General features: G+C 35.5%; 1 protein-coding gene and 2 long non-coding RNA genes across 6 annotated transcripts; 1 reads left to right on the plus strand and 2 right to left on the minus strand.

The window, feature by feature from the left end:
* Positions 1-1,681: 1,681 nt before the first annotated feature.
* Positions 1,682-16,043, plus strand: LOC125680929 (uncharacterized). 4 transcript variants are annotated; one of them, XM_048920756.2, is made up of 7 exons: positions 1,693-1,753; positions 1,831-1,884; positions 4,651-4,808; positions 6,782-6,949; positions 7,581-7,662; positions 15,465-15,508; positions 15,970-16,043. In XM_048920756.2, coding segments are annotated over exons 2-6 (453 nt in total). In that variant the 5' UTR covers positions 1,693-1,753; positions 1,831-1,840; the 3' UTR covers positions 15,466-15,508; positions 15,970-16,043. The 4 variants fall into 4 exon arrangements, with proteins under 4 accessions (XP_048776714.1, XP_056009782.1, XP_048776713.1 ...); XM_048920757.2 differs by lacking the exon at positions 7,581-7,662 and having other exon boundaries at positions 1,682-1,753; XM_056153808.1 differs by lacking the exon at positions 7,581-7,662 and having other exon boundaries at positions 1,694-1,753; positions 15,465-16,043.
* Positions 12,329-14,583, minus strand: LOC130051631 (uncharacterized). The gene is made up of 2 exons (XR_008799898.1): positions 13,851-14,583; positions 12,329-13,237 (listed from the first exon to the last, which is right to left on the minus strand). It is a non-coding gene; the product is annotated as an uncharacterized LOC130051631 (long non-coding RNA).
* Positions 16,044-24,124: 8,081 nt separating the features above from the next.
* LOC130051632 (uncharacterized) lies at positions 24,125-24,695 on the minus strand. The gene is made up of 2 exons (XR_008799899.1): positions 24,637-24,695; positions 24,125-24,216 (listed from the first exon to the last, which is right to left on the minus strand). It is a non-coding gene; the product is annotated as an uncharacterized LOC130051632 (long non-coding RNA).
* Positions 24,696-25,248: the final 553 nt, after the last annotated feature.

The raw sequence follows: 25,248 nt of genomic DNA on the forward strand, positions 1-25,248 counted from the left end.
TTTTGCCAATACAACCCATCATTGGCTCAAATGCTGTGTGACTTATTTCATACCGATTGTCAGGCCGTTCTTGGCACACTAATTTTGATTACGGATAACTCCGTTTACCTGATCAAGATATAGGGCTTACGGTAGGTGTAACCGGTCGACAGGGGATGCTTACTCATCCTAGGCATCTGATCCCACCTCTGGTGTGTCTAGGGGTCCGTGTTTGCCCAACTCTCTATTTTGTATTGCTCATAGGAGTTATGAGATTGATCACAGTTCGTTATCTTCCCCTTCCAGCCTTGTACTTGACAACATTGACAAGATTTGTCTGAATTTTCCCATATCAATTTTTGTTGGAATGTTTTTGAGGCAGTTTTGGAACAACGGGAAAGATTGTGTTTAATTCGACCGTGTTTACTATTAGTTCATAGTCTGACGTGTTTCATACCATGTTAAGTCGTTCTTTACACATGCACTGATTTTGACTACGGATAACTCCGTTAACCTGATTAAGATATAGGGCTCACGGCGGGTGTGACCGGGCGACAGGGGATGGTTATTCCTCCTAGGCACTTGATTACACCTTTGGTACATGTATATCCAGAGGTCTGTGTTTACCCAACTCTTAGTTTACAGATTGAGCACTGTTCGTTATCTTCACAGTGATATATCATTTCTTGAGAAAAGGGGACGTATTATGGTATAACATTGTCCGTCCATCTGTCTACCCGCCTGTCGGACCTTGTATGCAAAATGAACCGTAAGCTCTAGGATCTTGCAACATATATTTGATCACCGTGATGAGAAGAAGATGCAATATATTGTTTTTCAAGGGCAGAGGGCAAAGATTAACGCCGTAGTATCGGTGAATAAGAAAACCTTGTAGACAGAATACAGACCGAACTATTTAGGCTAAGATCTTACAACTTAGTAATCCAGTGGCGTAGCTACATTGTAACACTGTAAGCACGTGCTTACAAATATTTTCGTTAAATTTTTATTACATATTACAAAAAAAAAATGCCTCAGCTTCTCGGGGGCTGTCGCCCCCAGAACCCCTGCTTACAAGTATTTAAAACCTAGCTACGCCACTGTAATCTCCATGATAAGAGAAAGATGCTTATTGTTTTTCAAGGTCAAAAGTCAAGGTTGCAGTATCGGTTAATAGAAAAACTTTGTAGGCAGAATACAGACCGAACTATTGAGGTTAGGATCGTCAAACTTGGTACACATAGTCATCATGTCAAGTGAAAGACGCCTGTTGTTCTTCGAGATCATAGGTAAACTTAGAAGGAACACCTTGTAGGCAAGATACAGACCGAACCGTTGGGCTGTCGCACTGGTACACGTACACTCTGTGCCAAGCGGAAGATGCCTATTGTTTTTTCTATGTCAAAGGTCAAGGTCACAGTACACTGTATTATTTAGTAGAAAACCTTTTTCTTTTTCCAGATTTTTTCCGTTATGGATACAGGTATTACCCTGAAATTTTGTCACAATCTCGCTCTCATCAAAATACATAATCATTTCACATTTCACTTGATTGTGCACCATGACATACCTTATGGGTAAAAATAGGTCGAATAGTTTTCTGGGCTTTTCTCTTCATCGCTACAGATATTACAGTGAAGGTCTAAAGGGCGGTACTTTTGATCTAGTTTAAAACACAAGAACATGCATCACACTAAACTTGCACAATTCTTTTATCAAGATAAGCAGGCGGTTCCGCACCTTATCTTGTCCTAAAAGTCACTGGAGACACAAGGTATGGCTAGATTTACGTGTGTTCCTAAAGCTAAGCTAGTTACACAGTTCCTTTTTTAAAATACCTTTTCTTTGCAGACTTTCAACAATGATTGCGGTTTTTACACTGATCTCGATTGTTGGTGCTTTCAGGCAAGTCAGAACTATTAATAGTGTTTAGGTTCCCACCTTTACCCTCTGCCGTGCTTTTTAGCTCACCAGGACGACTGTCCAGAGATCTTTTGTCATGACTCCCGTGTCGGTGCCACACTTAAGGAAAAATACTTTTACCTCGGATATATCTTTTGAACCAAAGGATATAGGGTTTTGATTTTTCATGATTTGCCTCATGAAGAGACCTTTGTTTTTATACCAAGACTTTTGACCTTGCGACCTTGATCTTAGAATTTGACAGACTTTCCAAAACTTTTAACCAGGGTTATAACTTTTGAACCAAAGGGGATAGGGTTTTGATATTTCACATATAAATGCCTCATTAAGAGACTTTTTTCATACCCAAACTTTTAACATTGAATTTGAACTTTTGACCTACCTTTCAAAACTTTAACCAGGACTATGGTTTTGAACCCAAAAGAATTGAGCTTTGAGATTTAAAGGTGTATGGTCCGAATTACGACAATTGTTTTCCATCTTGTAAAAACGCTGTATGTAGTTATGAGGTTGTATGACATGTCATACATTATTTCACCTGTTTTAACCAAAATTATTTGATTTTAAATCGGTGTTTAGAAACAACCACGTCACTGCCATTTCAAGTGACAGTCACGTGAACAGTTCAAACTTTCAGATCATCGGTGATCTTATCTGTGTATTTGGTTACAACACTGAACAGTACCGTAATACAAATATCAAATACCTCTTAGTAATTCGTTGGTTTACGTTATTTCAGCCTTAAAATTAGACAGTTTCTTTTACATGTAAATGTTTTCAAGCATGTAATTAAGGAAAAATAATTCATGAACATCGGATCATACAGCTTTAAGGTACAGATGAAAGGAGAAGATAACGAACAGTTATCAATCTCATAACTCCTATGAGCAATACAAAATAGATAGTTGGGCAAACATGGACCCCTGGGCACACCAGAGGTGGGATCAGTTGCCTAGGAAGGGTAAGCATCCCCTGTCGACCGGTCACACCCACCGTGAACCCTATATCTTGATCAGGTAAACGGAATCCGTAGTTTAAAAAAAATGCTCAAATCAACATCAAAACGAATGACTTTTCAACACTTTACATGACCATTTCTCACGATAAATTAAAGACTAGACTTTTTGACATCATAGGCACTTGCCTCTTCAACAAAAATAGAGAACGAAATATTCCTATCTAGTGATCAGTCGTCCAAAAAATTTGTTAAACGCCACTCCGATTCCACGTAAAACTACATGTACATATGCTGGAATTTCTCATTGACAATATCTTCGTGGTCTTTGGTGATCAGTTCTACCAACAGTCTGTTGGAATCCCCATGGGCACCAATTGTGTTCCCTTGTTAGCTCACCTATTTTTATGTTCTCATGAAGTAGAATTTATTCAAAAACTTCTACGTGCGAAGAAAAAAGCTCTTGCTGTAGCCTTCAATTCGACATTTAGATATATCGACGACGTTTTATCTATTAACAATAATAGTTTTCATTCATATGTCGATTCGATACATCCCAATGAACTCGTAATAAAGACACCACAGAGTCGTCCACTTTTGCTTCATACTTAGATATTTTATTGAAAGTAGACATTAACGGCAAACTGACAACTCAACTGTATGACAAATGGGATGATTTCAGCTTCTCCATCGTCAACTTCCCATATTTATGTAGCAATATTCCATTATCACCTGCAAATGGTGTTTATATATCTCAACTGATTCGATATGTAAGAGCTTGTTCTGCGTATAGTCAGTTTTTAAATCGAGGTAAGCCACTGACAAACAAGTTGGTGGTACAGGGGTTTCAACAGTCTCGATTGAAGTCAGCATTTCGCAAATTATATGGTCGTTATAACGATATAGTTCGTCAATACAACCTAGCATTGGGTCAAATGCTGTCTGACGTGTTTCATACCGATTGTTAAGCCGTTCTTGGCGCACTGATTTTAACTGCGGATAACTCCGTTACCTGATGAGGATATAGGGCTCACGGCGGGTGTGACCGGTCAACAGGGGATGCTTACTCCTCCTAGGCACCTGATCCCACCTCTGGTGTGTCCAGGGTCCGTGTTTCCCCAACTCTCTATTTTGTATTGCTTGTAGGAGTTATGAGATTGATCACTGTTCTTTATCTTCACCTTGCTATTGACAAAACAAAAGTAGATGTTATAGGAGTTTCGGCAGTCTCGTTTAAAGTCAGCATTTCGCAAAATCTATGGTCGTTATAACGATCTAGTTTGCAAATGCAACCTATCATTGGGTCAAATACTGTCTGATGTGTTTCATACCGATTGTTTGGAATTTCTGTTTTAGGATCAAATGTGGCTAAAAATACATAAAATGATAGTGACCCAATCCCAGAATTAAAAAACCGAAATATGAATTTGTTGAGCATTGATTGTTAATTTGATTATTTTGCTTTAAAATTAAGAAATTGATAAAGATGATTGATTGAGAAGCCACACCCCATTCCTTAAACAGTGCTGTTAAATGTCCCTATAGGGGTCATAATGAGGTCAAGGCGTACGTGCTATATGTATAGTCGATATGAATATTTATTTAGTCGCTTAAACGTTTGTGATGGATTTTGACAGTATAGAAATGTAGAATAATCATAAAATTGTTTGATGGTACGTTTTTTTTTAAAATTTGATGAAATCTTGCTACTGGTATGTATGGACATCATCTCCAAAGCATACCTGGTGTGTGCATGCATAAAAAAGATAATTTTCTTCCTGTCTTTTTCATAGTATCAATCAGCATGGAGGTGGCGTACATGCGGTTCCTTTGATAATGGAGGCCAAAATCAGCCATATCTTTCATGACATGGACAAGGACCACGACTACTTCATTTCCATAACAGAAATCTTGAACTTCTTCGCCGTCTATGACCTAGACAATCCGAATGGTAAGACTGTCTCTAGTGCCTTTGTTGTATCTGATTAGGAATCCAGGTAAGAATTTTACAAGATAAATCTACAGTGTCTTCACTATATTTGACTTATACAAACTGAACAGTTAGAACTTCACAAGATAAATCTTTAGCAATATCGTTGTCAATGACCTAATTGATCAGATTCTAATTACGAATTCCACAAAAGAAATCTTTTGTTTTTATTGTATGCGACTTAGATAATCGGAATTCTATAAAATGATCATCATGCTAAACTTTCCGGGCAGTTTTGTTGAGTTGAATATCTGTATTTAATTGGCAATTTCCGATGAACTGCATTTTTATTAAGAAGAGAACAGTCTCCATATTTTTGTGCTGAAATATACAATAGTAGTACTTTTGTCAAAGTACACGACCTCTTCACTGTAGTTGACGTTGCAGGGTTTTTTTTTCATTCCTCTTCTATTGATACATTCTTTCCTCGTAAAGCTGATATAATCTTTATGCTTGAGATGGATGTTTGACGTTGAAAATCGAAGGAACTGGATGTAGGTGGCGTCACGTCTGTGCTGAGTGATGCTACACAACTGTGCCTTTCCTATTTAGCGCTGTAGACTCTCTGAATGACATTGTTATGATGGAGCCAGGATAAAGATTTTAGTAACTTAAATAGAGAGTAAATTAACAACGTAATTGTTGTACATCTGTATTTTTGACCAGTCTGCATTTCTAGGTTTAAAGCCTTGTACATTTTTGCCTGATAATGAGGGGTTTATGATGCCTTATTCTCCCAAATAATCTTAAAATGTATCTCCCGAGGGAAATTTCAATTTTTCGAGGGTGAATACAGCTGCACTTGGTCTGAAAATTCATGCAATTTATTGTTTATCATATCGAATCCACAGTTATGTTTCATTTGCAACGGAATAGTGGGCTTGTTTAAATCTCTTAGATATATGATTGAATAGTTCCAATGGTATTTGAATGGAAATGCTGTAAAAGTTCTGCAAAGGTGGGGCATAATTTTGAAAATACATGTACATACTCATCCTCTTTAGTCAAATGTCCGAATAAACCAGATTGGTTCCTTGATAAACTCGTATACACCAGGTATGATAATAGATAAATTGATAGTCTCTTTCCCTCCGGTTGAGGGAAAATGTGTCAATCATCTTTCACTGCTAATGCCTATGCATTTAGAAAATGCATTGCGCAGGGTTTACTACCAGTTAGAAGCTGATAAAAGGAACCTTGATTTGGCTTCACGTTAGCATAAGCAATACGCCCAAGAAGTCTTTTCAGCATATACATGAGACGACAGTTCTGTGTAGAGATTAAAAAGCAAACCAGATGTAACTGTTCACGTTGCTTTTTGAAGAGACGGGTCCACATCGGACACAAAGCAGCTAGACCAAGATTTTGAGGAAACGGACCTGGCCCATAGTAAACCATGGGATCATCACAGTCTAGAAAGCCATCCTTACTATTTTACAGTCAATTTGAAGGTCCATTGTACGAGGGGGGGAGGGGGTGATGACGATGAAGGGATATCAAGATGCTGACGAAGCTATGACACAATGGTGCGATGAAATGATGATCCAATAACGATGACCATGGTGCGATGACGATGGCACAATGTTGCGATGACACTGGTGTCAATACGATGATAAGGCGATGTCACGATGCCCTATAGCACTGTGGTACCACAGCAGTGGTGATAGACCTACCAGTGTGATTTGATGCATTGCAAATATTGTGTGATAGTTGATAGTTACAAAATGAGTTCTTACTGGGCAGTTACGTTATTATCTCGCAAACAATACGTGAGCAAATCATTTTCCCGTTTCTTACAGAGCTTACCAAAAATCTATAATGGGTATGAAAGGTATTCATTTGCTCAAATAAAAACTCTTCAGAGCAACTTTTTAAAATAGTGAATAGATTTGAATGAAACTCTGTCCAAATTCGTCTTCCTAATCGTGTTTCAGGTATCAATCCTACAAGCATTGACCTAAGCGAATTCAAGCAATCATGGAGCTACAGAGATACCGATTCCCAAAAGGCGCTCAATTTCAATCAGATGGACGCCAACAAAGATGGTTCTCTGACTGATGTGGACCTGGCGGGATTTTTTGCAACTGCTGACACGGACTTTGGTATGTTGTTTTTGGTGCTGCTGATCGACCCCGTTTTACTGGTTGATGTAGTGACGTCACTGGTGATGTCACTAGCAGTGACAATATACCAAACTTATTTTTAAATAATTTGTAAAAGTATACTTTCTCTATACAAACTGGGAATGTTACATACTGAACAAAATTTTGAAGATTAAGGAAATATGTTACATTAAACAATTATGGCTTTATGATCATACATGAATTTATAGAAAATGGTTTAAAACAAACCATAAGAATACTCTTGATAGTACCTGCTCCCACCTCTGGTATGTCCATATTTGCACAACTCTTTTTTTTTTGTATTCCTTATAGGAGTTATGAGATTGATTACACTGTTCGTTATCTTCACCTTTCATAGTGAGGAAAATTTCATTCTTTTCATTTTACCACGATGTTACTAACATACTGTGTACATCCCTTGTAACCGTATTTTGTATATAAAAGTAAAACAAAATTTGAAATTATCAAGTTGATTTTTTAAACACGTGTATCAATATCTTGAACAATATATATATATATATATATATATATATATATATATATATAGCTTGACCGACTTCCAAAAAATAAAAAAACCGGCTTCATGTTAGCTTTCCATGCCTTTATTCAGCTCATCGCCATTTTACTGGTAATGTCAACTGCATCTCCCTGCAAATTCTGAGCTTGATCAAAGAAGGGTTAGATTCCTTATGGTAAGTCTTGATCACGAGGACCAATAGCAAATCACTCCATATCCTATATAATGGATTAAGATACCAGGACGATACTATTTACACTATTATTAGCAGTGGTTGTAGGGAAATGCCTAATCTCATAGACGATAGTTCTTGAAGGAATATATGAAGGACTACATGGGGAGCAAAGTATTGTGTGACCATCCTGTTTATCTGACATCAAACCCATGGTCAGTGCTTATGGCAGTATTTTACGAATCGACGCGTTTCCATATCCCGTGTCTCTCGATCAGAAACGGAGGAACCTTCTGATGACGATAGGAGAGGGGTGGAAAAGGGAACCAAAGGCGAGCAATGTCTGACTGAAAATGGGCATCAGAAGCGAACGTAAAGCTGGTTTGGATTCTTTTGGGCGACATTAAAAGACCTTGAAAACATGTCTGATATTTACCGGCCAATTCAATTTTTACTCCTCACACAAAATAACCGTTTTGTCACTGAGGTTTTACGTTACTTCTTCGTTATTACGTTACTTCTTCGTTATTACGTTACTTCTTTGTTATTACGTTACGTCTTCGTTATTACGTTACTTCTTCGTTATTACGTGCTAGAAATGAAACGAATAAAGCCAATGTTATTAAATTTGTTTCTTATAATAAATCTTTAAAACATTTTCTTGGTCCCAACCCCCTCCTGTGTTTGCAATTTACGATAATAATTTTCTACATAGAGTGATTTTTGTTAAATGTTTGTTTGGTTTGTTTTGCATTCCTTCGAGAATTTTTCACTCAAATAGGTCGTCACCAGCTGTAGGTAAAGTGTCTCAAATTTAGAGTAGTGGGGGCTATTTATCGTGCCACCCTGCCATCGCACAGAACATCAATTATAAAGGTCAAATTTCTAAATATAGGAGCAGTCAAAACTTGTTTCAACGTCTTAGGGTTAAGGTGACCTACATGTTCGAGCGAGCTCAAATCAACACCCCCTCAAAGTCACAGCCTCCTTCGCCGAATCCAATCACCATTGTTAATGTCTATTTTGGGAAATGATTTTGATTTAATTTGATGATTTACCACAAGCACGTGGGAAGTCGTCATTACTATGAAACGCCTGAAAATTCTCGACCAATGAAATCGTTAATGACATGGAAAAAAAATTATAGACCACAATTCATTGAACACAAAGAAAGTACCAGAACAAGAAAATAAATAAAACCATTACGGAATATAAGGGTGCATTATGAAATACAAGAAGAAATTATACAATATAAATATGGAATATAGCATACAGATGGAAATTACACAATAAACATTTAATTAGTACAAATGGAAAATTATAAAAATCAAATAACACAAATTCACAACTAAACAATAAAATGCTTTCTTCATTGTTTCATCGGGTGATGAAGGTACATGTAGCTAGCATTGCAAAACAAAAATCATAATCCGTGTAAGCGGGTTGTGCATATTTTTTCTGCAGTGATTGCTATCTTCATTACCCAATGAAACAACGAAGAACGACACTTTATTGTATATATTCATATTTTTATGCATTGTTTTAAAATATAAACTAGATTTAAGTACTAAAATTTCATGTGGTTGACCCATTCGTTACGTTAAACTGTTCCAGCCAATGCACCCTTTGACCTTGATGACGCTCCATATTTGGTTAAAATTGCACAACCAGGTGGTACTAAAACCAGATTGAACTAGTTTGTAACGAACATGCATTCATTGTCGCAGATTAAACCAATATTGATTTCATTAGAAATATAAGAGAAAAGATTCAATGAATGTAAATATTTATAGATATACAACACAAATTGTGAAATGTACAGTACAAATTGAAAATTATATAATACAAATGGAATAAATCGGTTATTGCAGCTGTGCCATACATATAACTTTGGTTTATTTTGTATATTGTAAGACACATTTTAGCTCACCTGAGCTGAAAGCTCAAGTGAGCTTTTCTGATCGCCCGTTATCCGTCGTCTGTCCGTCTGTAAACTTTTTAAATTTTCGATACTTTTATATACTTTTTATATACTTCTTCACCAAAATCACAGGACCAATTTCAATCAAACTTGGCAAAACTCATTCTTGGGTGAAGGGCTTCAAATTTCGTCAAATGAAGGGTCATGTCCCCTTCAAAGGGAAGATAATCACAAAAATAGGGTTGGGTCATTTAAAAATCTTCTCAAGAACAACTGGGCCAGAAAAGCTGAAATCTACATGAAACCTTCCTGACATAGTGCAGACTCCAGATGGTTCAAATCATGACCCCCGGGGATATGGTGGGGCCACAATAGGAGTCAAAGTTTTACATACAAATATATAGGGAAAATGGGTGAAAGGCTTTCAATTTAGTTCAAATGAAGGGCCATGTCCCCCTCAAAGGGGAGATAATCACAGAAATGCAAAAATATGATGGGGTCATTTAAAAATCTTCTTAAAAACCACTGGGCCAGGAAAGTACAAAATTACATGAGAGCTTCTTGACATAGTGCAGACTCAAGTTTGTTAAAATCATGACCCACAAAGGTAGGATGGGACCGCAATAGGGATCAAAGTTTTACATACAAATATATAGAGAACATCTTTAAAAATCGTCTTCTCGAAAACCATTAGGCCAAAGAAGTTTACATTTACATGAAAGTTTCCTGACATAGAGCAGATTCAACTTTGTAAAAGCCATAGCCCCTGGCAGTAGGTTGGGGCCACAATAGGAATCAAAGTTTACATGCGAATATATAGAGAAAATCTTTAGATATGGATCAAGGTGACTCAGGTGAGCAATGTGGCCCATGGGCCTCTTGTTTCTTTTGTGCACTCTTGGTCATTGCTTCAAATACACACTTTTTATGCGCAGCTAAGCCGAACCTCGAGTGAAAATTTCTGCTTGAAGGTTGTCTGTCTATTCACATTTTTGACATTTCAAGAATCACTAGACCAAATTCAACAAAACTTGCCACAAAGTTTTGGATTTTCGGGTGCATAGGATTCAAATTCTTTGAATGAAAACTCATCCCTTAAAATAGGAGATGAAAAGAATCACTTAAATAAAATCTCCCAAAAGCCACCAAAGCAGAAGATCCAAAACATGAAGGGTAGCTTTGTTATATGTATAAAATGCAATGATCAAAACCATAAATGTCTGAGAGAGGTCGCAACACGGTTTTACATCTCTCAATATATAGGATGAATCTTCATATCTCTTCAAGAACCATGAACAGTTGATAAAGACTCTATTAACCAAATCAGTATGTAAACATCTTCACGTAGTGTACTTTCAAGTTTTTCTTACACCATGACCTGGTTCTGTGCACAATAGGGGTCGGATATTTACCTAAGATTATGTATGTATATATAAGAATTGTTTTAAAATGTCTGTAGGTCATATCGATATACAAGCATCATAATGTAGTATAGATTTAAATTTAATGTTTACGCCATGATCACTGGTGGTTTTCATTTTCAATGGGAATGTGTAGATCTTTAAAATCTTCTCCCCAAGAACCAAAAAAGAGTGAATTATGTCAAATCAAAATGCAGATATCCTGCCGCGTACATTCCGGTTTTGTGAAACCATGAGTCAGGAACCGGGGTTGGGTTAAAGATGCACACAGAAGCATTCTGGAAAGTTCTTTTAAAATCTTCTCAAGAACCACTAGAGTGCACCATGTCAAGTTATAGGATTTAGCTATATACCACCCAGTAGACCTTATTTTCCAGAGCCATAAGGGTGAGATTTATAGCACATTTCCAAGAATTGTCATGTAGAGTTTGTTTTTATTCCAACCATTACCCCTGGGGATATACTGTAGAATCCTCAATTTACGCGAGTACTTAAAGAAAATGGAAATACTTCGTATATGAAATGATATTACATGTGTAAACATGTGTAAAATAATAATAGGATATATATGTCAAGTGTAGAAAAACATTGATATGCAACATGTAGATGTCACCCTGATTTCTATAATCACCCAAAGTCAATAAAAGCGTGCAATTGAGGGTTTCAAAATCATAGTTTATCGACCATTCAAAATATATATGGTAACATGCGTTTATTAATGGTAAATATCTGTTGAACACTCACCTCAAATTGTTTCAAGTTAAGTATGACAGATTTATTTTTACAGTAGGTCAAAGTATGGTATATTTTTTTTTAGATTTTTCTCACATGTAACCTTCGTTACTGAGTCCTTGACATGATAATATGTAAGATAAACATTAATTTTCCATGTATTATTCCATAACTTGTATTGGAATTGACTGAGCATATATTTTTCTAATTTGCGAAAGACAATAAATACAGGTTTTCAAAGAAAATATTTAATCAACACAACAAGAAATTATCTGCTGTAAAAGTCAGCAATAAGATTTTAAGAGCGCAAAATAAACGACTAGATATCACTTTCAATATCTTTGAAATGGCAAAAAATAAAATTGATTAACAAATATTCTCGAACAGTTCAATATGTATGAAACATGAAAACAAAAGACTAGCAATATATATAGAACGATAGCTTTTTTGTATGTAAATGAAGTTGCGCTATAATTATGTAACGTATGTTTCAACACTTACACAACAGTACATCCATGAAAATATTATGCCAAAACGATGTCACCATCAGTTATTCTTTACGATTGATGTTGCAAAATCATAACGACATCACTTAATTCAATGGAAATACCAATTTTAATAGAAATATAACGTAGACAAGCAAAATTTTTTACCAAATGTGTCTTTTCTTCTGAATTTGTTAATTTGCAATAAATGTGCGATTAAAACAAACGTGATAGATTGATGTTTCGCTATATAAATGCTTATGATTCTTATAGAAATAACAGACACATATTTTGAAACCTGGATTGCTCATTGTTATAATAAACAATGAAAGTAACGTATGTTTCTTATTTTTCCTTTCATTACTATAAACACATCATTTCTATTAAAAAAATGGAAAGAATCATATGTACCCATTTCTAACAATCTGTTTACAATAATAATATAAAGAAAATGTTTAATTTCCCAACATTTTGATTAAATGTATACCGAATCTTATGTTTTTGTTGCTTATTTTGGAATACCTTTCCATAGAAACTGTCAGTATAATCCACCACGCGGTGTTATGAATGAATATTTAACGTGAACCTTAAGACATAGATGTCCCCTATTAATTTTGAGGTCAAAAGGACAACGGTTAAACTACTCTGGACATACGCTATTGTCCGTTGAGAAATCTTTCCTTGATAGACATCAAACTTGAAACACTGGTGCCCCTTATGAATAGATGACCCCCATTGGATTCCAAGTCACAAGGTCAAAGGTCATACAAAATTACTCAAATGACCAGTTGCTTATAAGTATTTTGAGAGACAAAACTTACATGTATCATTATGGTAGCCTTTGACCGGTAGTTAAACCTTTATTTTCACTGTCTATACAGACATTCTACCTTTTCAGTATTGCCACAAGGGGAGCATATAATATTATTTCTAAAACATTTTTTCATGGTTGTTCTTATGTTTTAATACATTTTTTTCATGGTAGTTATTCTGTACTTCTACTCTCACAAGCGCCATTTCTGAAAGAAAAAAAAAGAAAAAATTAAAAACAAGTAGAATAATATTACGTATTGGAATTTCTGGTAACATACGTTACACTCAGATAAAATATTTTTGAATGATTTCTCTATAAGATTGCATAGAACAATCATCAGAGATTAGTCCCTTCATTTCTAAGATATATTATGAAAAGATGCTGAATTCTAGCAAATTGATAAATGTAGAGTTGCATAGTTACATGTATCATAAATAGGACAGTAGCAGAGGAAAACATGGCCTGTATTTCTTGCAGAGGATATCTGTATATGTTAGTGAATACGGGAACAATAACACATTTGTTTCTTCATAACATAGTTGATATTCAACAAACATATCATTAAAGATGATATTTTGTCAATATGTAGTTCAATATTTGATGTCTAATCAAGCATTTCATTAAGTAGCATACGTTACTTTGAGTTACGTATATTACCAGCGTTCTACTCAATGTAATTCTTACACCAGAAGAATTTCGAGATATTTGGAATACGATATACATTCTTTGATATCAGAAGAACAAATTCAGACCAAAAAATTCCATCTGCTTAATCAATATTGTATATCAAACATTGCAGTTGTTGTAACAGTACTTACCGTAAGAGAAAATTAATCCTAATTCTCAAAGTTTAACACGTATTGACTTTCAAACTCAAATGTTCATAGTAGACGTTCATGTCGTATACCACATCATGCAGAGAGAGAGCAAAAATAAGCCGGAAATTGTTCTATCATTCCCTTTAATTAATTTCTCGGTAACGAATGTTACATCACGAATGTTACATCTTGACACGTTTGTCAAATTTCAGACCAACCAATGACTTCTGCAAAAGAAATGTTTATATTTTCATTCTCTGTACACTACGAGATTTTCATAAAAGGGGTAACATTTGCTCTGCAAATACGTTTTCATAAAAAGTTTATTGTATCGTATGTTACATTTCTAAAATCAGAATGCAAAATTTTGAGAATATGATGACTTTTTCTCAATGCCACATCCAAATATCGCTTGATGAATATTTTCACACAGTTTTTGAATATTTTAGCGCCAAAATAGATCAAAAACATAAAGATAATACGAAATCTTTGTCCATACATTGGGTGTTTAATTGACCCTATGATCACATAATATAATCTGGCGACATGGAGTAATATATACACCACTGCTTAAAATCATACGCAAAAGTTGTTAAACTTTTATTGAATGAAAATTTAGGAAATACAAATGATATTAACGCAAAGAAAATTTAAAAACACGCTCTCAGATTTTTATATTTGCTTGTTCAATTTTAAAAATTGAGTCGGCGACAGTCACGTACGTTACAAAATTAGGGTAGCTACGCTTCCTACCAAGTTTATAAGTAAAGGGGAAATAAAAAGTATACCATGCCTAGGGAGGCTATGGGTCCATGAATGTATAGCACACAAAATATATGATTTGGTATAGCTTATTTTCTAATAAAGTGCCGGCGACATCGATTGCACGCTTTTATTGACTTTGAGTGTAATATAGATGGGTGGAAATACGAAACTAAGACACTCGATCATGTCAGTTTCTGAAGAAATTGAAGTGAAACTTACATGGTTCAGCAAAAGGTCTATAGTTGAGAGGGAAGGTGGATGACCTTAAATGAAAGGTAGATTTTTAAGAAGGGCAGACAGAGTTCTTGATTGTGCCAGTGTCGAAATATCGCACGGTACTCTGATGGGCTTTGGGTGGTGCGGATTTAGCCCAAATGAGAGAAAATCAAAGCGAGAAAGGGGCACCTGCTCAGAGCATGTTATGTGCACAAGCACCAGTATGTATGGATTACATGTAATTTAGTGTCATATTTTATTAACTTTACCAATATGAAATACAAGTATTGACTTAAAAGGAAATATGATTTTCCATTAGTCTGTCATTTTCTGACTTTGATATATACCCCTATTCACATGTTTCAGCCCCCCCCCCCCCCAAAAAAAACCCCTCCTCTGTCACATTAACAAGACAGGGCGTTCTGCTTTTTTCTCATGGATATATTATCTTAATGATTTTATTAGATACGAATTCAAGTGTTCATAAAATAAAACGTTACGCGCGAGAAATATGACAAACACATACCAAAATTTCCGAGAAAAACGGGAAAAGATTATTTGTAATTTGTCTCATAGTCTGATATCTACTGTCTTTGACATTGGTGATAACACAATACTATTTGTTTATTTCAGACAGAGTCATTGATTTTGCCGAATTCGACAAATACATGAGAACAGTGAGTTTTGACATTTTTTTTTCAATATGAGTATCACATATGTACAATGTAGAAAAACTTCATCAAACACCTATCAAAACTGTTTTCATGTGGTCCAATGTCTTACCAAAATGATCATTTGATGTTGATCGAAGTCTCAATTTTTTTATTAATGAGTCTGGCTTACACCTCCAAATTCCCGTAATGAAAGGATAAAGGTTTGGAAAAAAGTGGAAATATTCACACGGAAAGAGTTGAGATCGAAGAAAATAAAGATGAAACACGTTTTGCGAATGGTGTTTTATTTATTTTATCAATAAGTACTAAAGTATATAAAAAACAAATACGACAGTTGACATTAGAAATAATAAAAGGAGACTGAGATGGCACTAAATGTCTACGACATTACATTTTAAACAATGAATGTAATTTGAATTTCCTATTAACATTTCGTTTCTAACATTTCTTTTTCTCTTTTTCAGTTCATCTACAACATCATTTCTTAGAGAACACCACACTAAACACTTAGAAACAATAAAACGGTCATTACCTAGAATAATTTTCCTATTTATTGTAAAATCAAAATCTAGTTTCGAGTATATATGAGAGAGAGAGAGAGAGAGAGAGAGAGAGAGAGAGAGAGAGAATGCAGTGTAACACGGGCACCGATCGATCTACTGTACAACCAAAAGCTGTAAAAGAAAAATCGCATAATCGACATCCGATTGTGCTCTAGGTCCCCCTAGATTCTGCGGCTATGGGGGTAAGTTGACCCGTGCAAATGAAATCGGGCCTAAAATCGAAAAAAAATTAGAATGTGGTGCTCTGGGCAATTTAATATAACATGATTATGTACTAAGCAGTACATTATGATGGCTCGTTTGACGCTGGAATTTGACACGAGAGTCGGTAGTGAATGTTTACCAATCAAGATGAACTTTTGAACGAAAAAAAATCTGTCTTATTCTTTATATCCATAAATGTAATTACAAATAAAATGCACTTAACACCGCCCTTTGCTATCATGTCCTGTAAAGAATGACAGAAATGTTCACTCGTTTTAAAAAAAAAAATGAAATGATTGTGCAGGAGATCGCCCGTTTGCAAAGGGAGATTTTGAGTTGTACAGTAAATCGAACACATTAAATGTAATGTGGAAAAAGAAGTTGTTGTCTTTTTTAAAAAGGACTGCAATAAGTGAACTCAAGGCACGTGTTTCTAACAGACCCTAGAGTGAAATCAAATGTGTTTCTAACAGACCCTAGAGTGAAATCAAATGTGTTTCTAACAGACCCTAGAGTGAAATCAAATGTGTTTCTAACAGACCCTAGAGTGAAATCAAATGTGTTTCTAACAGACCCTAGAGTGAAATCAAATGTGTTTCTAACAGACCCTAGAGTGAAATCAAATGTGTTTCTAACAGACCCTAGAGTGAAATCAAATGTGTTTCTAACAGACCCTAGAGTGAAATCAAATGTGTTTCTAACAGACCCTAGAGTGAAATCAAATGTGTTTCTAACAGACCCTAGAGTGAAATCAAATGTGTTTTTAACAGACCCTAGAGTGAAATCAAATGTGTTTTAAACAGATTTTTTTTTAAATCTTGAAACATGCAAATATTTCATTACAAGTCTCATTGCTAGAGCTGTGCTGATATACATGCATTTAGGCCTAATGGATGTGAAGTATTTGTAGCTTTAATCTTTAACCTATAAAAAATCATCCTTGGACCTTAAAGTTCAAATTCAACAAAGGACACGATATGGTCTAAAGAATAAATTAAACGTCGTTTGAGTTTCATACATGTATCTCATCCAGTCATCACACTTCCCTCATTGTTGTATTATGACAAATCTGATTAGTGTCGACTTTCCAGTGTTTAAGTTTAATTCTAACTTTCACAAATGTAATATTTGATACTTTTATAGATGAAATGTTTTACACAAAGTACCAGAACACGCCGTTTCGTGTCGTGTCATTCTTTATTTCAGACGATCAAGATATTAATATCTTTAAAAACTTACGAAAACTGCATAAAAAAAAGACATTTATATATATTAAAAAAAAAAAAAAAAAAAAAATTAGAAACGCGAATATTTACAAAAAAAAAGCAGACTTCAGTAAATAATGTCTTCATGAAAGGTAATGCATATACTTGATTTTTGTTGTTGAATTTTTTGCTTTGTTTTGAAAATATGTATTACTTTATTATTGAATATCAATTTTTACTAATGATGGCAAACTGGTGGGCTATGGCGTGTAAAATGCTGCTATATTCGATTATCTTGTGATGTATGTTCAATATCCTGTGACGTTTATTCAATATCTTGTGATGTATGTTCAATATTTTGAGATGTATGTTCAATATCTTGAGATGTATGTTCAATATCTCGTGATGTATATTCTATATCTTCATCGTGGTCAAACGTCATTTGGATACAACCATTCCTACGCAGGATGTGCTTTTAACGCAGAGTACAACCACCTCTTACGGCAATTTACTATGGAGAGTGGAGATGTCCGTGAGGAGGGGTTAGAAAGTGGACCATAGTTTTCTTTATACAGATAATTCTTAAGAATTATATAGCTTATCAGGTGCCGCAATGAATTCTGGTTCAAATGATATATAGTATTCGGTGAGATCCCCTACCACTTGTTCAAATACTTCAACACAGTTAGAAAATTCCGTGTAAATTGGTCTCAGTCGTTCGTTTTCCTTATACGTTGTATTTTTTTTAAAATAGAAAATCCCACCTAAAATTCAATTACATCAGTGAAAAGACATCATTACATATGTATACTGTAAACGTCAGGAAGAAAACTTTGCGATTAAGACGATTATTGATGATAATAAAAATATAATAATATAATGGATACAATCATTCTAAGAAAGTATAACGTAGGATACAACCATTCCTAATATATTGACAATTTGCAACGATGCATGATTTTATCGATGTCTTGTGGTGCCATCTGGCGTTATGTTTATAAAATTTGAATATAGAACTTCATTATCTATTACAAGATATATACGACGCACATTGTAACTGTTCCAAGGGGAAGAACAATTTCAAGAGGGTTTTAGGACTGCATTCCATGTCACTATTGTCGATAGCATGTAAACCGCAGGGACCAAGCAATTTGCACTGGTCAACTTACTCCCGACGCAACTGAATGTAAGAGGATCTACTGCGAAAGCGATTGACGATAACGCGATTTTTCTTTTGTAACTTTTGGTTGTGCAGTAGGTCGATTGGTACCCGTGTGTAAAGTTAATTACAAAATTCGTTGTTCAAACAATCAAGTTCTAACGTATGCATGATATAATACTCATGAACTGATTTGACATAACAGTATTTATGATCAAGTAAAACCTTTTATACAAAAGATCATGCGGAGATAGGAGATGCCTACGCTCATTATTTACAAAAGCAATAACTTATTTCATTTTTGAATACCAATAAAATGACTTAATATTCCTGTAGGATATCAAATTCTTGACCCGGAAGTTTTGACTACTTTATTGTATCAAACTCAACGGGTGTATATTGGTTGTCTGCTATATGATTATCTTAAATAGCTCTCTTGTCGATAAAACTCTAGCTTGATGTAAAAATCTCTTTATAATGTTTACTTCAAACCCAAGATCACGCTAGGTAGCCAGACACTGTGCAGCTTCATAGTGTGTACCTGCATGTAAAACAAGAATGTGGTTTCTCTGTTATAAAATAGCAAACATGTTTGATGCATACCAACGGCCGGTATAAACAAAATTTACGCTTTCGTAACTTTTATAACAATCTACATAGCCAGTCTATGAGTATACAGTCTGTACCCACCCAAGCGTTCAATAGAATACCGAACCTACCTCCATCAAAGAAGAGCTGATGTCTCGGATATTGCATATCATATGTCACCTACATAAATAAACCCAACAACACGGTGCCTCTTTCATAACATGATGCTAGTCGTCAAATGAAACGTTGTAACTTTCATTCAATTAACATATATCTCTAGGTAGAGTACTCTGAATTCTCCTACCATTCAAAGTTTTATCCATTATACAATGAGAACTCGGGTAGACTGTTACAAAGATGCATAATATCTACTGTTTGGATTCCATGCATGAAAACTGGAAGAAATTTTAAGGTTTTTTTTCCTAGTTTTCGCGAGATTTATATCTTCCCAAATAACAACTAGCACATATATATGACGTCGTCTGAAAAAGGAAAAGTTATCTGATCGCATACCATACACTCTTTGTCAAGAAATGAAAAATATACTCATTGATATATGTCATATGTAGTCATATCATTATTCAACTGAATCATAGTTGAATTAATCATGTTTAATTATCCATGCATATCCTCCTCAGAATTCTGACACGATGATGTGGACATAATGAAAGGTGAAGATAACGAACAGTGATCAATCTCATAACTCCCATAAGCAATACAGAATAGATAGTTGGGCAAACACGGGCCTCTGGACAGACCAGAGGTTGGATCAGGTGCCTATGAGGAGTAAGTACCCCCTGTCGACCGGTCACATCCGCCAGTCAAAATCAGTGTGCCAAGAACGACCTAACGATCGGTATGAAACACGTCAGACAGCATTTGACCCAATGATAGGTAGTATTGACGAACTAGATCGTTATAACGACCATAGAATTTGCGAAATGCTAATATGAAATAATTCTTTGAGAGAATTTTAGGAGTTGTTAAAAAACTGCAAACTCGTCACTTCTTTTACAACTTAGTTGTTTCTATTCGCCCGTCATGTCATTTCACACTGCATTTTGTCCGTCAGTCAGCACCAAGTGGATCAAAATAGTACGTATAAGGCTAGGATAATGAAACTTGGTACACATGTTATTTTTTCCAAATACACAAAGACACGCAGTCAATGACATTGTTCATACACTGTCATATAAAAGACCAAATATACACGATGCCACGCTTGATTCACTTTTATCCTTACGTCGACAGATAATTAGGTGAAAATCATCTCGCACTAAATTTATTCCATTGAGAATTTTAACTGAGCTTGATTATAAAGTACAGTCATGAACGGTGAAGATAACGAACAGTGATAAATCTCATACCTCCTATAAACAATACAAAATGGAGAGTTGGACAAATACGGACCCCTGGATATACGAGAGGTAGGATCGAGTGTCTAGGAGGAGTATGCATCCCCTGTCGACCGTTCACACCCACCGTGAGTCCTATATTTTGTTCAGGTAAACTGAGATATCCGTAGTCAAAATGAGTGTGCCAAGAACGGCCTAACAATCGATGTGAAACACATTTGACAACATTTGACCCAATGATAGGTTGTATTCGCAAACTAGATCATTATAACGATCACAGAATTTTCGAAATTCTGACTTTAAATGAGACTGTTGAAACCTCTGCACCATGAACTTGCTTCTGCCTTGTTTTAAAAACTGATCATACACAGAACTTGCTCTTGTGTATCAGTTGAGATATATAAACACCATATGCAGGTTATAATGGAATATTGCTACATAAACATGGGAAGCTGACGATGGAGAAGCTGAAATTATCCCGTTTATCATAAAGTTCAGTTGTTAGTTTGCCGTTAATAAATATCTAAGTATGAAGCAAAAGTGGACGACTCTGTGGTGTCTTTATTTCGAGTTCATTGGGATATATTGAATTGACATGAAAATGATTATTGTTAATAGATAAAACGTCATCGATATATCTAAATGTCGTATTGAAGGCTACAGCAAGAGCTTTTTTCTTCTCGCGTAGAAGTTCTGAATAAATTCTGCTTCATAAGAATGCTAGAAGCCCATGGGTCATATCGCTCACCCGAGTTACCTTGCCCCATATTTAAAGATTTTCCCTATATATTCGCATGCAAAACTTTGATTCCCTATTGTGGCTCCACCCCCACCCCCCCGGGGGGGGGGGGGCAATGATTTGAACTATCTGAATCTGCACTATGTCAGGAAGCTTTCATGTAAATTTAAACTTTTCTGACCCAGTGGTTCTTGAGAAGATTTTAAAATGACCCATCGTATGATTGTCTTCCATTTGAAGGAGCATGGCCTTTCATTTTAACAAATGTGAATCCCCTTCACCCATGAATGATGTGTACCAAGTTTGATTGAAATTGGCCCAATGGCTCTGGAGAGGAAGATGAAAATGTGAAAAGTCTACGACGACGAGAACGGAAAGGTTTGATCAGAAAAGTACACTTGAGCCTTCGACTCAGGTGAGCTAATAAAAACGGATCAGCTAACAAAGAATACGTTATTTGAAAAAGTCAAAGCTAGTCCATACTTGGATTTTTCAACACCAGAATATAGACTGAATTCTATGATTATGGATATTGCCTATCACAGACTCTTTAAACCACCACGGGTTATGGATTATATCCCTTCTGAATCATGCCGCCAGTTCCTTAAACTCAAATTTACTAACAAACGAATAGATGCCGTCAAGACAAGCAACATTATTCGTCATAAAAAAATCAGTCTTGTATTCCACCATATTTCAAATACAAGTCTACACCCTGTATTTCCTACAAATATACTTCTACTGTTGCATCCAACTTTTTTAATTACAACCAAACTTTGCAGTGCCTAGATATAGATCATATACTTAATTCACCTACGTGCTATTGTTCTTCGTCTTCTTTCAACTATAGTCCAGCTGGATATGTCATAACAGGTGGTGTTGATAAAGTTGAAAATGAGGACTTGAAATCACTTCTTTTAAAAGGTCCTAAATTCACAGAACCTTTCGCTTTTAGGACAGAACTTCATCTCTGTTGTGAAGACTATTGATTGTTTAACGTCCACCTCGAGAATATTTCACTCATATGGAGACGTCACCATTGCCGGTGAAGGGCTGCAAAATTTAGGCATATGCTCGGCGCTAACGGCCTTTGAGCAGGGAGGGTTCTTTATCGTGCTACACCTGCTGTGACACGGAACCTCGGTTTTTGCGGTCTCATCCGAAGGACCGCCCCATTTAGTCGCTTCTTACGACAAGCAAGGGATACTGAGGACCTATTCTAACCCGGATCCCCACGGGAAGTTGTAAAGGCTATGTCAGACGATGAGGTAAATATGGGGAAAAAAAAGAACTTGATACCTTGTCAGAGTGGAGTAAAAGTATAAGAGCATAGGCAATTGTATCGCTTGTGTTCGAATTTACAATTAAAGAGTAAAGGTATAGGACTCTAAATATAGGGTACCCACTACCCAAATTAGGCGATGTAAAAACAATAAACCAAATGGTATAAAATTCTGCTCTGTATTCTAATATATTCATACATAGCCAATCTACATTACTGGCAAAGTTCATCCCAAAATTCCGTATACTTCCCAAAATATGGAGAAATAAATTCGGAAAATGCCTATTATTTTTTTGGTCGACATTTAGCTGGGTCCTGGCACTACACAACTAAACAGAATGTTTGAGCATTGCAACAAGTTGTTACATAGAATGTGCAGCATTATATATCATTTCTCTGTTGAATTTCTTACCTCATTCATAAAGTGAAGTCCGTAAAAGCTCCAAGTGAAAATTGTAAACCTGTCTGCATTTTTACTTATCACAGCCATTTTGACCGGTGCCACTAATTAAATTGTATACATTATCGCTACCGTTACCCAGCGCCTTCTTTGTTTAAATGTAGCAAAATCGGCCCTGTCTACAAATTTTATCAAGTTAAATACATAAGATGTCCACAATATGGCATTGTCAGAACACATTAATTTTTCTTTGTCTCATGACGTTTTCTTGTATGTAGCATTCTTTCTTACAGAAAACCGCAAATAGCGTCATGACGTCGACGTTTATGAACAACGTCTTTTAAAGATTGATTGATTGAATATATATTGTTTAATGTCCCTCTCGAGAATATTTCACTCATATGGAGACGTCACCACTGCCGGTGAAGGGCTGCAAAATTTAGGCCTATGCTCGGCGCTTACGGCCTTTGAGCAGGGAGGGATCTTTATTGTGCCACACCTGCTGTCACACGGAACCTCAATTTTTGCGGTTTCATCCGAAAGACCGCCCCATTTAGTCGCCTCTTACGACAAGCAAGGGGTACTGAGGAACTATTCTAACCCGGATCCCTACGGGATCGTCATAGAAAGCAAGAAAACTACTTCAAAATATCCAATCCTAAACGGAATAGAAAGAAGTCTAGAAAATGAAAGTTAATTCTGTTTAGTTTTAACCGTGGAATTAAGAACTAGCTACGTTAAACAATGTTTTTGTAACCTACCATTACCAATTATTGCCGACAATGTGCGAATTTTGACCCGATTTGTGCACAAAAAGAATAAATGTGAGCTATTATTTATTCATTCATTGACAACAGTCTTTCCATTAATATTTCATTAATTCTTTCAAAAACATTTTTTTTTGCCCGGATCTTCCATATTTGATCGATATTTACAAATCATGTCATACACATTTACCCATGTGAAAAATACATTATCAGGAATGTAACTGGAATATTAACAAGCTTAATTTCTTTTAATAGAAAATTGAAAGAAAGCAGTTGTGGCATGATTAAGATCCCTCCCAGTTTGTTCTGCCCGGAGGCAGTAGTATAACCAATCGTACACAGTTACTCCAATACAAATTCTGAATAATATATTTATTTCTCCCAAGTGATGTATTCCATAATACATGAAGATGAGGCTGAGTAGATGTGTGTGTGAGTGTGGTAAAAGGCTGTAAAAGTACAAAGAATGAAATTACATTTTGGAATAATATCTATAATGGCACACCATACATTAGAAAAATTCAAGAAAAATACTTAATGACACCAAGTGCTTTTCATAACTTTTTCTGACAAATAGGGGTTTACTTTATATAAGTACTTATCAACAAAATTGCAGGAAATATGTCATTAACTACATATATAATTCACATAGATTGCAAACATTACTATAAATTAACTGCACAAAGCCTAAAATAAATTGTTCAAGCTCATAGGGACTACAAGATCTACCCAAGACACGTGTCGTAGAAATGTCTGTTAAATTTAAAGTTATATAAAATATCTCAATGAAACCAACGATGGGAACAACATTTAAATATTGTAAAAAAAACAATTCTACAAATGCACAAATATAATGCATAGCTACTTACATTGTAGTAGGCCACAAATTATAGAGATGTTGGAAAACAAAAGATGGCGGCAATATACGTTAAAGGGAGATTACTCTAAATAAAACTTTGCAATAATTGAAAAGAACAATAACTCCTGAACAGATAAAAATGGAAAATTACCAAATTACCATAGTGTGGGGCATACCACTGTTCAATGGCCATAAGCGCCGAGCATAGGCCTAAATTCTGGGGTCATGACAATAGCTCTCCGGACAGTCGTCCCGGCGACCTAAAAACAAAACGCTACTCCTTCAATTGACAGTCGTTGTCCGACTTGAGCCATTTTGTACAATTCTGTTCAGCAAATACAAGACCATACCAGTAGAGATGTAGTCTCGACAGAGACTTCTAGTTACATCCGATTTGAAATATGTGTGTATATCCGTGTAAACTCTTTAAAACTATCTCTAAAATTTGTGAACTTGATATAGAATGCCAGATATTTAATTTGTTGTTGGCAGAAGGTAGAAAGAAATTATATATGTTACGTGTTTCATTATTTAGAGTTAAATTTGATATGATTATACATAACATATGCAAGCTCTTATTAGTTGTTTCAGCAGGTGCACTTGAAGAGACGGACACAGCCAT

The sequence above is a fragment of the Ostrea edulis genome, chromosome 2 (assembly GCF_947568905.1).
Source record: "Ostrea edulis chromosome 2, xbOstEdul1.1, whole genome shotgun sequence".
Classification (NCBI taxonomy): domain Eukaryota; kingdom Metazoa; phylum Mollusca; class Bivalvia; order Ostreida; family Ostreidae; genus Ostrea; species Ostrea edulis.